This window comes from Anomaloglossus baeobatrachus, chromosome 4 (assembly GCF_048569485.1).
Source record: "Anomaloglossus baeobatrachus isolate aAnoBae1 chromosome 4, aAnoBae1.hap1, whole genome shotgun sequence".
Classification (NCBI taxonomy): Eukaryota; Metazoa; Chordata; class Amphibia; order Anura; family Aromobatidae; genus Anomaloglossus; species Anomaloglossus baeobatrachus.
The window spans coordinates 550817116-550833526 of NC_134356.1; the positions used below are offsets into that span (position 1 = coordinate 550817116).

Genomic DNA, 16411 nt, shown 5'->3' on the forward strand with positions numbered 1-16411 from the left:
GCATGCGATCATGGAACATAACCGCCCACTGTGAGCTCCAGGGAATGAGTGAGCCGCAGCGATCAGCGGTGACGTCACTGTGTTTGCTGGGAGTTGGCACTGTCAGTGTTAAAGGACTGGCTGGGTGCAGAGCACGGCCCCCGCACCTTAACAGGGACAGTGCCGGCAGGGGGTGCAGGGCTGCCTCGCATTCCCCGCCCCCCGGCAGGGATTGTTAGTGTTAAAAGGCTGGTGGGCTGCGGGGCACACCCCGCACTTTAAGCCAGAGTGACCTCTGTTGAACTGACATCACTGCTGCCAGCCGGGTTCCCCCTGTCAGGGTTTCCCAAAGTTTGGAGAGATCGGACATGTTTTCAGTCTCTCCAGGGTCGGATGTAGCAGAGCCAGGACCGTTGTGGAACGTCGTGTGGATTATGGAGGAACGTCAAGTGTCTTTTTGGGGTTAGCAAAGAGGGGAAAGAGTATTTTACTTCAAATAAATAAATATATAATTTTTCTGGTTTTTTTTTTGTTAAAGGATTAGTGATGGGGGGTCTCAGACTGAGGCAGAAATTCAGCAAGGGGATTAGCTTCTGCAAATTCTAATCAGCTGAGTAGGACGTCACAAATTTCTGTGACAGTTGTGCCATGTCCTTATTCCAAAAAAAAACTCCAAAACAATACATAGTATATTTTTTGCAAATTTTTCAAATAGATTATTTGTATAAAAATAGGATTTGGCCTTGTAAGCCAAGATGGAAAAAAATATATAAAAAAAAAATTGACTTTTTTGACCATTTTCTGATTTATCTCCTCCAGGTAAGACATGGACATCAAGTGTCTTATTTGCTGAAGAACAAAGATTTATCCAGTGCCTCAAAAGGAGTCATTCATCTAGAGATTGATCTAATTTTTAATCCAGTAAGTTGCGTGATTTGGCTGTTTGAGGGGGGTATATGTGGCAAGTAGAATGTGATCCAGTACATGTATTGTTTGTATTTTCCAGGTCAGAGCAAGTATAAGAACTTTTCATCCCAAAGAAAAACCCTTTGTGGAAGACAATCCAAAGTTTTCAAAAAAGGTTTGTTTTTTTTGGATTTACTTTATATGATCTGTCTAGATAAGCAGAGCAGACTCCATCATTGGGCTTCAATCATTAGCTTTGGCATTGTGCACATCGGTCTTACTACATGGGACTGCTGGAGCAAAGTGCACTTAATTCATATAAGGCCCACGCCAATTAGTGAATTAGGCGCACCTAAGAAATGATGTGTACCACCATCAGAAATGTTACTCCAGTCAGGGACTGGAGGACGTTTCACTTAGTCCATGCTGTGGCCATTTAGGCTGAGCTATCCAGGGCTGACGTAAAAAAAGGTAAGTCACAAAATTACTGTGAAACTTTGAGCTAAGCAAATGTTTTGGCATTTTAGATGACTTTGTACCCGAAAACTGTCAAAAACTTCATCAAATTCATGATTTGTGCCACTGTTTAGTTGTGCCACTGTCTAGGTATGTGTATGTGTGTGATAGATAGATTCATGAATGAATTTAGAATTATTTTTTCCTTCAGTATACAATGTTAACTCTTTCCTAGCCAAAAAGGTCATTCATGATTGTTTCAAAAGGAAGGAAAAGTAGTCCTACATCTTACTGTATCCAAGCCTGTATTTTACTTAAAAACTTTTTGACATTGTCTGTTAGAGAGTGGGCTGGCAATGGAGGTAGCATAATAACTATCTTGTGCGCCTCACATTTATAAAACACCATAAGCCAGTGTGATGGACTAAACCAGCCTAAAATGTGTCAGATTTAAGTTTGCAATGTCTAAAATGATTATGAAAACTAGAAATCTGTGAATTTTTACTTTTTTTTTTTTTTTTTTAAAATCATTAGATCCTATCGAGAAATGTTTATCGCGTGAAAAAAATCACTATGGCAATCTGGAACACAATGCGTTTCATCAAGAGCTGCTTTCTGTGGGAGTCTACAAAACGGAGTTTAATAGCATTTTTGGTAAGCTTGGGCTGTTTTTCCTCCCCTTGTTTATTCAGTTGTCTTGGTATGTTAATGTTGTGAATAAGCGCTATTTGAATTTTGGAGATTCATTTTGGTTGGAATAGATTGCAGATGCCATGTCACATTTAAAGAGCCCCTGACATGCCAAAACAGCTGGAACCCCCACAGGTGACCTAATTTTGTAAACTACACCTCTCATGAAATTGATCTAAAGGTGTAGTGAGCATTTTTAACCCTCAGGTCATTCACAGAATTGCATAACATTTGGCTTAGGAAATAAAAAATAACCATTTTTCCAAATAAAATGTTGCTTTGGCCCCAACTTTTTAATTTTTAAAATGGGTAACAGTAGAAATTGCGCTCACATTTTACAAATGTTTTTCTCCTGAATTGCTGTTAGTGTTCTCCCCTATTGATAAGGCTTCACTTCTGGGTTTATTAAATCATGAATTGCCCTAACCCATTGGTTTATTTGTTTTACTCACCTGTATAGCGCTGTTAATTTCACAGTGCTTTAAATATGTGATCATCACTGTCCCTATTGGAACTGACGACTCAATATCCTTTATCACTATGTGTTTGGAGTGCTGGAGGAAACCCACGCAAACACTAGGAGAATATACAAACTCTTTGCAAATGTTCTCTCTGGTGGAAAATAAACCCAGGACCCCAGCGCTGCAAGATTGTAGTGCTAACCACTGAGCCACTGTGGTGTCCTTTTCTTTATCGTTCCTATGGGAGACCCAGACCACGGGTGTATAGCTACTGCCTCCGGAGGACACAAAGTTACTACACTCAAAACGTGTAGCTCCTCCCTCCTAGCATATACACCCCCTGCTAGCCAGTCCTAGCCAGTTTCATGCTTTGTGTCAGGAGGATCACACACACACATGCATCCTTTTTTGATTTTTCATTTTTTCTAAAGATTTGGAAGAAAAGCGGGTCCACTGGACCCCCGGCATGTCCCTTCACACTCCCCTGGCGGCAGTGCTGTTAAGGTTGACTTCAGGGCAGAAATCCCTTCATGCCGCGCTCCTTCACCATCCCTTATGGGCTCTGGCTTGAAGTTAGAGCCAACACGGTTCTCACTGCCTTGCAGGAGACCGGCCTCCATCCGCAGCCCTTTGGCAGGACCCTGCTGGACGGAGCACTGGACCCCCACCCCACCAGGGATTGGACCCTGCGTCTCAAAGCGAAGTATAGAGACGTTATTCAAGGGTCCTTCTACAATGTGGAGCTTTTATTGAGGGGACAGTGATTTATGTTGATAATGCTGTTTTTTACAGTTTTTCCGGCCGGTTTCTCAGTTTTTACTGAGTACCGCGCCGATGATGCCTGATTTTCGGCCGCATGTATAACTCTAGGCCCCGGCTTCAGCCGCGGCCTAGTTTCGTTTTGTTCCCCTGCATGTTAGTCATGCAGGGGGACACTGCAGCGCCGCCCGCCGGCCGCTCTGCACAGGGGACGACACTCCGTTTTAGGACATGATTCCCTCCCCTGTACATGCCTTAGCCCTCCGATTCCCGCTCCTAGGTTAACCCCCGCCCCCCCCCCCCTCACTCTGGCGCCATTTTCTCAGCGTTCTTAGTACGCTGATCGGCGCTGGCTGCTCTGCAGTGCAGAGGGAGTGGAGATATGGCTGGGGGTCCAGGCTTGGAACCTGGGGGGGCACTCACAATAGCGGCCTGATAAGTCACAACCTCTGGTTGTGCACTTTTATACACGATCAGTGCATTCTGAGGGAGTTAATTCTTTATTATAGAACCTCCTCAGCAGCATGTCTCACACTAGGAGCAATGCTCCAAGGCTGTACACTACATGTTCTGCATGTAAACTCATATTGCCTGAACCGGCACGGACCCACACTGTAATGGTCCTTATGTGGTGCCTCTGCCTGGAGTCTCCCCAGGCTGACCCCTGTCTCGGGTATTCTAGACATTCTAGACATAGCCCCCCACCTCTGCAGCATGTCTCACAGAGCGAGGCTGCAGGCGGTTTTTAGTATCCACTGCTGGTAGTCTCAGGCTGTACCGAGCTCATAACCACTGTGGCCCCTCTGCTTGGAGGCTCATTCATGGTCCCTCCAGCCGCTCCGGTTTCGGTGGCTGACCCCTGGAGGAATCTTTTTCCAGGGGTCGGCCTGTCCCGGCATCTGCTGAGCATGCAGCCCCCTTCTCAGGGCGTTTTCTGCTCGCTCAGCAAACCTCACAGACCCTGTCCTCCTGACTGGGAGACGCAGGGTCCCCTATCCTCCCCGTCCCGCAGCTCTGATTACGAGCTGACTCACTGGACGAGGAAGATGTCTCTACCAGGGGCTCGGACGCTACTTTAGGTACTTTGATCCGTCCGTAGGTGACGCGGATGCGAATGATTGGATTGCGTCCATTATACTTGTATTGGACCTCCATCCGCCTGTATCAGGGGAGTATTCCCCGCTGGCAGAAAGGCATCAGTATACCTTTAACAAGACGAGGAGTGTGTTCCTTAACCACTCCAGTTTTCAGGCGTCCAAGCCCGCAGCCTGTGCTGCAGACCCCACAGCGGGGTTCTGCTGCCTGACTCCCCCTCCCATCAAAGGTGGTCAAGGAGTGTACTCATTTGCCAAGGGTGGCCACTCCGGTGTCTAGACTTTCAGCCCGGATAGTGGTATCAGTGGCTGACGGCACCTCTATAAGGATCCCATGGTACATTAATTTTGTACTGGACCTCAATCCGCCGGAGTTACCTTATCTGGGTGAACACAACATGTGTTCCTTAACCACTCCAGTTTTCAGGCCCCTGTGACCAGCCCAGGGTCCACTCTGACAGTCGCTTCCCATGAAGCGTGATTCTGAGGACTGTGTTTCCCCTGTCCACCAATAGTGGTCAAGAAGTGGGCTCATTCACCTCAGGTGGCTCAGCCCGGACCGTTATGTCGGTGGCTGACGGCTCCTCAGAGGAGATGCATTCCCTCACAGGGACTCTATGCCCAAAACGGTCGCCTGAACTTCCAGACTTCAGTCTTTTCATCCTCTGCCAGGTCTGCCATGCTGGACACCGCACGGCGGTGGTCTTCGCTACTTTCCTCGCTATCCGCAGGCTCCTGTGGCTTCGGAAATTGAAGACAGATTCCTCTATAGAGGTTCCTTGCTAGGCTTCCCTTTCGTGGGACCAGTCTCTTCGGAACCAACTGGATGAAATTTAGGAAGCTCTTGGCGGGGAGTGTTCTTCCTTGCCACAAACCTAAACCAGGGAACCTGTCCAGGGCAGGAATCAGTTGAGGTTTCGGTGGTTTCCGTTCATCCATCTGATCGTCCTCTAGCTCGGCCTAGGTTCATAGAACCAATTGGCTTGAAGCTGCGTCTTCAGAAGACCGCAGGAGATGCTTCCACTTAGTCAGCTTCCTCCGAGCTATCTAGCCACGCCAACCTCCTCCTAGTCGGTGGCAGGCTCTCTCCACTTGGCGACGTATGGTTCTAACACGTCTCCGTTCAGTGGGGGCGGGATTATATCTCCCATGGCTACAGGATGGAGTTCTGTCCACCCGCCAAACAGATTTTTTCTGTTACCTCCTCCCGGCTCCAAGGCCGCCGCCTTCTCATAAGCCGTGGCATTTCTTGCAGGCCAATGGAGTAATTGTACCGAATCCCGACTGGGAACGGTTCTGAGATTTTTGTTTAAATCTATTTCTAGTCCCCGAAGAGGGCGGTGCCTTCCGACCTGGATCTTTTAGCTTTTCAAGCATGGTCAGGTGTGGCGTTTTCACATGGAGTTTCGGTCTTGTTCCGTGTGTTTTTTTTTTTTTTTTTCACCGGATCAATCAAGAACCCAAGGAGATTCCCTCGCAGCCTTCGGCATCAGAGATGCTTTTCTGCAACGGTCAATCGCAGTTTCACACCAGCGTTGACTGCGTTTTGCCATCAGAGTGGTCCAATTCGTGGCTCTTCCCTTTGGGGTTGGCCACGGCCCCTCGAGTATTCTCATTGGGGCTGCTGTGATTAGGGTCCTGCACCCCTAGGGATTGACAGTGATCGTTTGCCCTAGACGGCCTTCTCAGGCCTTCATCCAGTGCAGACTCTTAGCAGAGTACTTCGCTTACTCTCGCCACTCTAACCTATTCGGGTGGCTTGTCATTCTGTTCAAGTCCACTCTGACTTCGAACCAGAGGTTCTCAAGGACGCAATTCGAGACTGTCGGCTCTTGTGAAGCCGCTCTTAGTCGATCAGTAGTCCCTCCGCTGCCGGTCGACGTCGTTCTATCAGACACCAAATACAGGTGCTGGTCAGACGGTGGCGTCAATGGAAGCGATTCCTTGCCCAGTTTCTCCTGTGCCCTCTGAGACTGGATGTTGTCCGCTGTACACGCGAACTCCCTCCTTCCACGGGGTGGTGGCTTGCCACTGACCTGGGGCTCGTTTTCAGGGGTGGTTTCGACCACTCTGTCTCAGGGACGCTCCTTCCTGGCCCCGTCCCAGGTGATTCTCACCAGGGTGCTGCTCTTTCCGCCTTGGGAGCATTATATCTCCACCGCGGAGCGCAGGGCGCTTGGACTCTGTCCGAATCAGCCCTCTAGATCAATGGGCTAGAAATCAGAGCTGTATTCTAGCTCTCTAAGCCTTCACCATCTGTTGGCGGCTAGGCACATTCGAGTTCAGTCGGATAACGTTACAGCGTTTTCCTACATCAATTTCCAGACAGCCGCCTGGCAATCTTGGCGCCTCAACATTCTTCACTGGACAAGGGACTCCTAGTCCACCGTATCCGCAGCCCACATCCTAGATGTCAAAACTGCGGGCAGATTATTTCAGCTGTCCAATCCTCAGGTTTTGCGGTAGACACACTGGTTCATGTTTGATCCCAGCTTCGTCTCTACCTCTTGCCCAGAGCCCTGCACAAGATCAGGGAAGGGGGCCGTCGGGTCATTCTCTTACAGACTGACCCAGGCAGGCTTGGTATCCTGACCTGCTCCTTCTGTCCGTTGGATTGCCATGGCATCTTCCGGTCCGTCCAGACCTTTTCTCAGAAGGTCCGTTTTTTCCGTCAGAATTCTGGATTGTCAGATTGACGGCGTAGCTATTGAGTCCTGGATCTTGGCGACTTCTGGTATCCTTCCTGAAGTCATCTCCGCTATGACTCGAGCTCCAAGGTGTCCTTGGACCTTTTTAGCCTTGCCGACCCTCCTGTCCCTTCCACAGTCCGGTCTACAGCTAGGACTATCCCTCATTAAGGGACAGGTCTCCGTTCTGTCGGTATGTGCCAGCGGCGTATCGTCCGGCTGGCTCCGGTGCGCTCCTTTAAGGGCGCGTCTCACATCATTCCGCCTTTCCGGCGGTCTATGGAGCCCTGGGACCTTAATCCGGTCCTCCCGGTTCTCGGAAACCCCCCTTTGCGCTTCTTAGGGAGGTTTCTTTGTTTCATCTTTCACAGAAAGTAGTATTTCTAGTGGCTATAATTTCCTGCCAGGGAGTTCTGGCTGCACTCTCTCTGAGTCACCCCCTTTTTTGGTCTTTTGCATCAAGACAAGGTGGTCTCCGTCCGACTCCGGACTTTTTTCCCTAAGGTGGTTACTGCTTCCACCTTATCCGGGGCAATTTTCCTGCCTTCCTTTTGTCCGGCTTCTGTTCATCGCTTTGAGAAAGCGTTGCATATCCTGGATCTGGTGCGGGCGCCCCGGATCTAGGTGTCTCGCACCGCCATTATTAGGCGGTGCACCTCTCTCTAGTACTGACTGCTAGTCAGCATAGCGGTCTCTCTGCATCTAAGCCGACCCTTGTTCGTTAGCTTAGGTCGGCCATTTCCGAGGCCTACAAGTGTACTCAAGTGCCTTCCCCGCTGGGGATCAGAGCACATTTGATCAGACCTGTCGGTGCCTTTTCGGCTTTCAGGCACCAGGCTACGGCTCAGTAGGTCTGTCAGACGGCAGCTCGAATTAGTCTGCATACTTTTTCGAAGCTCTATCCAAGGCATGCTCTTGCTTTGGCAGACGCGGGCTTCGGCAGACGCATCTTTCAGGTGTCTGTCGCCCATTTGTGAAGTTGGGTTTTCCTGCTTCTCAGTTGTCTGTTTATTCCCACCCATGGACTGCTTTTGGACGTCCCATGGTCTGGGTCTCCCATAGGAACGATAAAGAAAAAGAGAATTTTGTTTACTTACCGTAAATTCTTTTTCTTATAGTTCCGTCATGGGAGACCCAGACCACGGGTGTATAGCTACTGCCTTCGGAGGACACACAAAGTTACTACACTCAAAACGTGTAGCTCCTCCCTCCTAGCATATACACCCCCTGCTAGCCAGTCCTAGCCAGTTTAGTGCAAAAGCTCCATTTCCTTAATGTTTATATTTTATTTTTCTCCTCACAAATGTTGCTGCAATTTACTACATAATATAATTTTTAGGAACGAGCTATAGTCTAAATTGGTCATAAATGTACTTGCTATAAGTGGTAGATTGTGGATTCACTATACACTGCCATTTTAGCCGGTATATCTATGTACATTGCTCTACATCCCAAACCTATGAGCATGTCAGGGTGGCTGGGGGCAGTTGTCCTGGTCAAGACTCAGTCCTCAGAAGCCTCGTCCATCCCCACAGAGTGGGGGATATTTGGTGTTATGGCATGATGTATCTTGTTGAATGCAAGGCTTTAAGTGGCGCAGGTTATACTTTTATGGTGTCTGCATATCACCAATGTTTCGGGTGAACCTGGTCCTTCCTGCATTGAAGATAGACAATGAGGCAAACGACTCGCTCTCCATGTTTCTTTTAGTTCTAAGGGGAAAAAGTTTCTCCTTGCGGAGATTGACAAACCACTCTGGCTGCCAGTGAGGAGTCTTAGGCTATGTGCACACGTGTGCGCTCTGCACCGCACACAAAAGGTCCGCTTCAGAGCGCAGCTGAAAAGCTCTGTTCTGAAGCGCCTGGTGCCTGCAGAATTCGTGTGCTCTGCATGCTGCCTCTCCCTATAGACAGCATGCAAACCGTACGAAAGAAGTGACATGTCATTTTTTTAGAACGCACGCTTTGGGCAGCAGCCAAATCTCTGCGTTCTAATACGCCACGTGCGCACGTCTCATGCACAATCTTCATAGAAACGCAAATGCAAAACGCAGCGTAACTGCATGCAATATGCGCACATGCGCACATAGCCTTATAGCTGCAATACTATACTGGGAAATATGCAGATTGCTTTTTCAGGGAAGGAGGAGACAAACTCTAGTGCCACCTATTGGAACTAGCAATCCTAAAAATTAAAAGTGACTCTCATATGAGCCTTATCATATGCCAATTTATGCCAGATCAGAACCTCAATTTGCAGACCTGGTGTTTCGGGGTGATTGCACTTCATCAGAGCAAAGTAGGTGATCTGATCTGGCTGTATGAGAAGCTATAATGGCTTTTAAGGGAAAATGTTTCTCCTCGCGGAGACTGACAAACCAATGTGGCTGCCAGTGAGTAGTCTTATAGCTGCAATGCTCCTCTGGGAAATATGCAGATTGTCTCTTCAGGGAGGAAGGAGATGAACTCTAGTGCCACCTATTGGAAGTAGCAATCCTAAAAGTCAAAAGTGACCCTCCAACAAGCCTTGTTATGACTTGGGATTTATGTCATTCTTTTAGTTCAACACATTCCACTTTAAGCACAAATCTTGCGTATGTCCTCTTCATGTAACTTCAGAAACTCAGCAGCAAAGTCTCTTTTTAAGTTTGGTTTCCTACTTAACGGTCTATCTTCGCTTCCCTTTTCTCTGGAGGGTTTCCAAGGGGCACACCTTCTATGACTGGCATTGAGACCAGGGCTCTCTGAAAGACCAATTACCAGCCTCTCAGGCACTTTCTCAGGAAGCCCTATCCTCTTTAGACAAGAAGGGGGTAAGGATGTCACCATAATCTCAGCGAGGTGTTCCCTGCTCGCATTCCCTGCCAAAGGTTTCGTACAAAAAGGTAGATCTCTGCCATATTGGAGTTAGTGCTTACCCCTGTCCGGAAGTGCCAATGGTCTGGCTGGCATTGCTACCACTAGCTAGGTCTCCAGTATTGATGCTATTTGTACATTACTAGCCCTTAGCTTTCTTATCTGAAGTTCCTATCTTTAGGAGGACTTTTTCCTACCTCCGTTGCTCTGCCGCTCCAGAGTAAATGAATCACCCGCTAACTGCAGCTGTTTTTAGGTATAATTTGACCTCCATGTCCAAACTATACTGTAGTCGATCCCTATCTGAATCTAAGATGAAATCAGTCCTGTTCCCTGCGACTGCCTCCTCAACCTGTGGGCTAATGCCACAATTTAGCTACTTCCTTGTTCTGCAGTCATCTTTCATAGGGCAAGTCACATTTTACATAATATTCCTACATCTTATATACATTAATATGCAGGGACCCATTCACCGGTAGTATCCACCAAAGTAAAGCTTTCCTACAAGTGAGTGATTGTCGTGGCCCATGGCTGCTCTTTAAACTTATCCACTCGTAGTTTTTCTTAAGATGTTTTGCAGTAAGAACTTCAATTATTTTCTCATCTGTCAGTAATGATAGGCGCTGAGATAAGTTTGAATTAACCATATCTTTATTAATTTAGATTATAAACCAATGCAAATTGATTCACAGCCGTTTTCATTGATAACCACTATCAAATAATAGGACTCCAAAGAGAAGCAGGGTTTTTTTTTCTCTACTTTTTTTTTTTTTCTTATTTCAGCAAAGTAGAAAAAGTAATTTTCTGTGTCCTATTACATAAATCTAAGGGTATATGCCCACGATCAGGGCTCACTATGTCCTGGACGCAGCGGATCCTGGCCTGCGGGGCCACGAGTCTCCTCCACGGGAGATGGCAGCTGCTCGTACCCACGATCAGGCTTCAGTGCGCTGCGGTCTCTCGCTTGTGTTCTCCCTACAGAGGACGCATGTGAATCCACAGCAAACAATTGACATGCTGTGGTCTGGAAAGATGCATCGCAGGTCAGCGTTTGCTGCGCAAAAATACTAGCATAGTGGGCACGGGATTTCTATAAATCCTATCCACTATGCTTGTACTGTACAACGCAGTGTTTTTGACACAGTGAAAACTAAATCCAAAACGCTGATCGTGGGCACGCACCCTTAGTATGTTTAAAAAGGAACCAGTGAAAAGTGGCCACTTTTTACTCTTTCTTTATTCCTGTTTTTCCCGGAGTATTTTTTTTTTTAATCTGCTATATGGTTTGTTATATGTGGTTTATTTAGTCATGTAATATTCTAATTTTTATTGTCTCCAAGAAACTGTTGCTTACAGGTTTTTCTGGGGCATATTTGCTGGTCACTTGGTAGTATTAACCTGTTAGTGACTCTCCCTTGGTAAAGACCATGGAAACTAGCACTAAAAAATGCTGATATAGTATTTTCCTTTACTACTATGTTTCCCTGAAAATAAGACACTATCTTGCATTTTTTGGTGCAAAAAAAGTGTTAGGACTTATTTCCGGGGATAGGGCTTATTCTCTGGGAGTTGGGAGAAAGTTTACCCCGCTTTACAAAAAGCAGATTCCCCCTTCCCAGGAGAATCATACTTACCAGACCCCGGGCATCTGCATCACTCTCGGGTCCTCCTGCGATCATCAGTGGGAGCTCCCAGCAGGTATTATCAACGTGGTCCTACCCTGCTTCTGGCCAACACTCACATACATAAGATCATACGCGCACAAACACACACACACACTACTGATTGATCCCAGCCAGCGGAGAATCCAGTTGCACTGCAGTGGAGCGCAAAGACCTAAAGTGAAATGCATAGAGCACCTGCAGTGGAACACATAAGTGTGTTCCACCGCAGGTCCTTGCATCCTCTGCTGTCCGGAAGCAATTAGTATCGCCTGATGTGGCATGTGTGTCTGAGATGTGTGCGTTCCACTGCAGGTCCTCCCGTTCGGCATCTGCTGAGTATAATTGCGGGGTCTTCAGTTTTCCTTTTTCTCTCTTTAGGGGTGTCTGCTTTCTATAATGAAGTGTCCTGCAGTGTTCCTTAACTTTTTTAGCTGCATGGACAATTCATTATTGAACCGTGACTAGGGCTTATTTTCGAGGTATGGCTTATATTTAAGCCTTCCGCTGAAAATGCTGAAAGTTCCTACTAGGGTTTTTTTTTGGGGGGGGGGGGGTAGGTCTTATTTTCAAGGAACCACTATCTATGTGGAAGTGATAATGTTGCTATTATATATATTTACTTAATTGACTGGCAGTAATATGCACGAGTATGTGAAGCCTCCTTGTTTAAGCTTAATATATTTGAACTCGTGCATTCCAAGAATGATATAGACTGGGACCACAGGGAAGACTATTCTCCTTTATGGAGACCTGACAAACCAGTCTGGCTGTCAGTTTGTTTGCAAATTGGGATTCTGATCTGGCAATAAATCCTAGGTCTAATGAAAAGGCTTGTTTTTAAAAAGCCACTTATGACTTTTAGGATTGCTACTTCCAATAGGTGGCGCTAAAGTTTGTCGCCTTCCTCTCTGGAGGGACGATTTGAAGAATGATATACACATACATGACACTGCAAGTCAGCCAAGTAGAACTATGTACACACACTTAGCAACATTATCCCTTCTACTTAAGTAGTAATTGCAGATACTATATCAGTATTTAAAAAACCTCCGCCTACATAAATGACGATGTCGGTATAAATTCAAATTTGAACGTTGACATTTCAACACCAAATACGTCATGTAATTCTGAAAATAACTGTCTGTTCATGATATGCAAATGATAAAAAAATGGAAACCCAATTTTCTTAATATCTTTATCTCAATATAGAGTATGAACACCACATGCAAAAATACACGTTCATGCACGCCTTGGCATGTTATAAATAAGGTTGATGATTGTCTGATGAATGTTCTGCCACACTGAATGCACTTGGAAATGCAAATAATCAATATCCGCTGTAGGCAGCTCCCTTGGCAATTTTTGACCAATGATGTGCTTGATGGGAGACCAGCCCCACTACGCTGCAGGCCATGGTAGCACATTTAGGCCACACAGGCGTCTCACAGTAGCATAATCAACATGGGGCCTGGTGCTGTTGGGTTGCAAAACCCTGCTTCTGGGACATTTTGGAGAATTGGCAATACCCCTGTTTGTATGACTGAGATTTCTACTGCAAGTCAAACTGGAAGTCTCCTATCAAGCCTAATGTGTCCAACATTCTCTACACAAAACATTAGAATGTGTTTTGCACAACTTTGAGTTATGAGTCACACATACAGCTATAGGTGTGCTATTGACCTTATGCCATCACTTTCAAAGGCTATCGTGGTGCAGAGCAAGACCACCGTTAGGCTAGATCTGTAATGCAGCCTCAAGTGATCAGTCCCACTTTTGTCTTGGTCTCCAGATTGATTTCTCACTCTTTGTGTCCTTGTGGGTAATGCCATGGAGAGGCTTTCATAAGGGAAACTCCAAGAGATCCTTCTGCTGGGATTATGGTGTGGGGTTGCATAATCGACAGTAGCTGAATCCCTGTAATCTTAATTTCTGGTACACAAATAGCTCAGCAGTAAATTCATTTGGATGTGGAACCAGTAATACGGCTGCTTCTCGAGAGCTTTTTTTTTTTTTTTTTTAAAACTAGAACACCAGGCTGCATGTTGCTCCTACCGTGTGCTACCATGTCTTGCAGTGTCTCTAGATTTGTCTCCTATCAAGCACATTTGAGATCTCATTGGTCAGAACTTGCAAAAAGAGCTGCCGGCAGCGTATCTTGATGATTTGCCTTTCCAAGTGCATTCAGTGTGGCAGAACACTGACAGTCATTGATAACCTAATTGATGGTAGCCAAGCTATGTAAGGATGTACATTTCTGCTTGTGGTGATCACATTCGGTGATTAAAAAATGGAAAGAAAAGTGTCTGAAAGTCTTGAGATATGCAGTAGTAACATCTATTTGATATTGTGACGTCCATAATTCAAAACTTTTCCTTCTTGATGTTTACACTCCAATATTGAACTCGCTTTTTAGAGAGCGAGAATATATAATTGATCAAGAAATGTATTTCTTTCAAACTATAGTTAACAAAATTCTTTGTTCTCCACTAAATAAACGTTTTCTGTCAAATCCGCTAACTGCCTTTTAAAGGGCAGATCCACATCATGGAGGGTGGTTCTGCATCAGCTCCCCTCCATGATCTGGAATGGTGAGGCACAGTGTAGAGCCACTTGGTTGTCTGGGATGTGATGCTATATTTTTCATTAGTCTCATGCAGCATTTTCTAATACATCAATTGCCACGAGATGAAGAAGCCTGACTTCTTCTTTTTATCATGTTGTCTTCATGACTAGCGGTCATTGGGTTCTTAAATCTGCGCTTTTGTCTTTAGATTCCAGCACGCAGATCATCCTTTCATACAGTTTACTTTCTTAGTAAATTGGAAAAGATAATATGAACAATGCTCTAGTATACATATGGGACCTTAAGCTTTCTCTTTAGAAACATGGGTAATTTACACTAAGAACTTCCAGTAGGTAAATTTCCACTCTGCTCTCGAGGCAACTTTCTTCCAGTGTCTTGCATACATAGTTAATGTTGACATACTGGAAAGTGTCCATTAGATGGCGGCAGCCTCCCAGGAATGGCGCTTGATTCTCCTCTTGTAGCTGAGACTTGTTCATTTCATTTGATTTTTACTTGCTGCACTTCATGGTTTTTAGCAGGTTCCTAATCTTAAAAGCACTTTGGGATGTGCATGGATTTTAGTGTTTCGGTGTTACAGGGGTGCTGCTGTCCTGAAGCTATGCTACCTTTTATTGGATCAGTCTGGGCACAGAGATATCATTATGATTTCTAAAGCAATATGTTCCAAAACTAGGATCCTGCCAGGTGTTTTTATACCTAGGAGGTGCAATACTAAAAACTCACTTTGTGCAAGGCCACGTATTTGGGGTTGAAAAAAAAAAATCTATATATTTATAATTGAATACAAAGATGGAACTTTTCACTGAGCAAGAACTCTAGACCAGGACACTTCTGCCAAAGGGACCCTTCCTACCTGGCGAGCAGGGGGGCCAACTTGACTCTTTATTTGTTCAATTTGAGAGTTTATTGTTCCCAATTGTTTTTCACCAGCTACAGTATATGTGCTATTATCAAACTGTGGTATCTATGTTAAGCTGGTGTCACACACAGCGACAACGACCACGACGTCGCTGCTACGTCACCATTTTCTGTGACGTTGCAGCGACGTCCCGTCGCTGTCGCTGTGTGTGACATCCAGCAACGACCTGGCCCCTGCTGTGAGGTCGCCGCTCGTTGCTGAATGTCCAGCTTCATTTTTTGGTCGTCACTCTCCTGCTGTGACACACACATCGCTGTGTGTGACAGCGAGAGAGCGACGAAATGAAGCGAGCAGGGAGCAGGAGCCGGCGTCTGGCAGCTGCGGTAAGCTGTAACCAGCATAAACATCGGGTAACCAAGGGAAGGCCTTTCCCTGGTTACCCGATATTTACCTTCGTTACCAGCCTCTGTCCTTGCTGCCAGCGCCGGCTCCTGCTCTGTGCACATGTGGCTGCAGTACACATCGGGTAATTAACCCAATGTGTACTGTAGCAAGGAGAGCAAGGAGCCAGCGCTAAGCAGTGTGCGCGGCTCCCTGCTCTCTGCACTGTGACATGTAGCTGCAGTACACATCGGGTTAATTAACCCGATGTGTACTGTACCTAGGAGAGCAAGGAGCCAGCGCTAAGCGCGGCTCCCTGCTCTCTGCACATGTAGCACAGCGACGTTATGATCGCTGCTTCTGCTGTGTTTGACAGCTAAGCAGCGATCATAGCAGCGACTTACAAGGTCGCTGTTACGTCACAGAAAATGGTGACGTAACAGCGACGTCGTTGTCGCTTAGTGTGAACCCAGCTTTAGGCCTGTTTCACACGTCAGTGATTCTGGTACGTTTGTGCTTTTTTTTTTATACTCACTGACATACACAGACCCATTCTAATCAATGGGTCTGCTCAAGCATCAGTGATTTTTCACTGAACATTTCTCCGTGCAGCGTACACCCGTGTCTGTGATTCTGCACGGAGACATGTCAGTTTTTATCTGGCATCACTGATGACCCACGGACCACACTATGGTGTGATCCATGTGTGATCAGGGAAACACGTACCATAAAATCACTGACATATTAAATATTTTCAATTTACCTTGCCTGCGATTCGCTCTGCAGCCTGTGCTCTCGGCAGCTCCTGCCTGGCTCATGAATATTCATGAGAGCAGGAACAGCTGACTCGGAAGTAGCTGCAGAGAGCGGTGGGCGTACGCTGCAGAGCCGAGGAGTTCAGCACCATGGACAGTAGGAGCGAAGGCAGGTGAGCAATGCCCATATGCAATCATGAATCACGGATTGCACATGGACAACCCACGTGTGCCGTGAATCACGGAACACGGAGGGACATGTGTGTGTTTTACACGTC

At 46.4% G+C, this 16411-nt stretch overlaps 1 protein-coding gene across 2 annotated transcripts in view; it reads left to right on the top strand.

Annotated features, from left to right (window-relative positions):
- The window catches only part of MCTP2 (multiple C2 and transmembrane domain containing 2), a 239582-nt gene that overhangs the window by 173995 nt on the left and 49176 nt on the right, over positions 1 to 16411 (top strand). For both annotated transcript variants that reach the window (XM_075345977.1, XM_075345978.1), the window contains exons 15-17: positions 799 to 900; positions 986 to 1060; positions 1876 to 1995. In XM_075345977.1, the coding sequence (XP_075202092.1) occupies positions 799 to 900; positions 986 to 1060; positions 1876 to 1995 (297 nt within the window). The remainder of the gene's footprint in view (positions 1 to 798; positions 901 to 985; positions 1061 to 1875; positions 1996 to 16411) is intronic.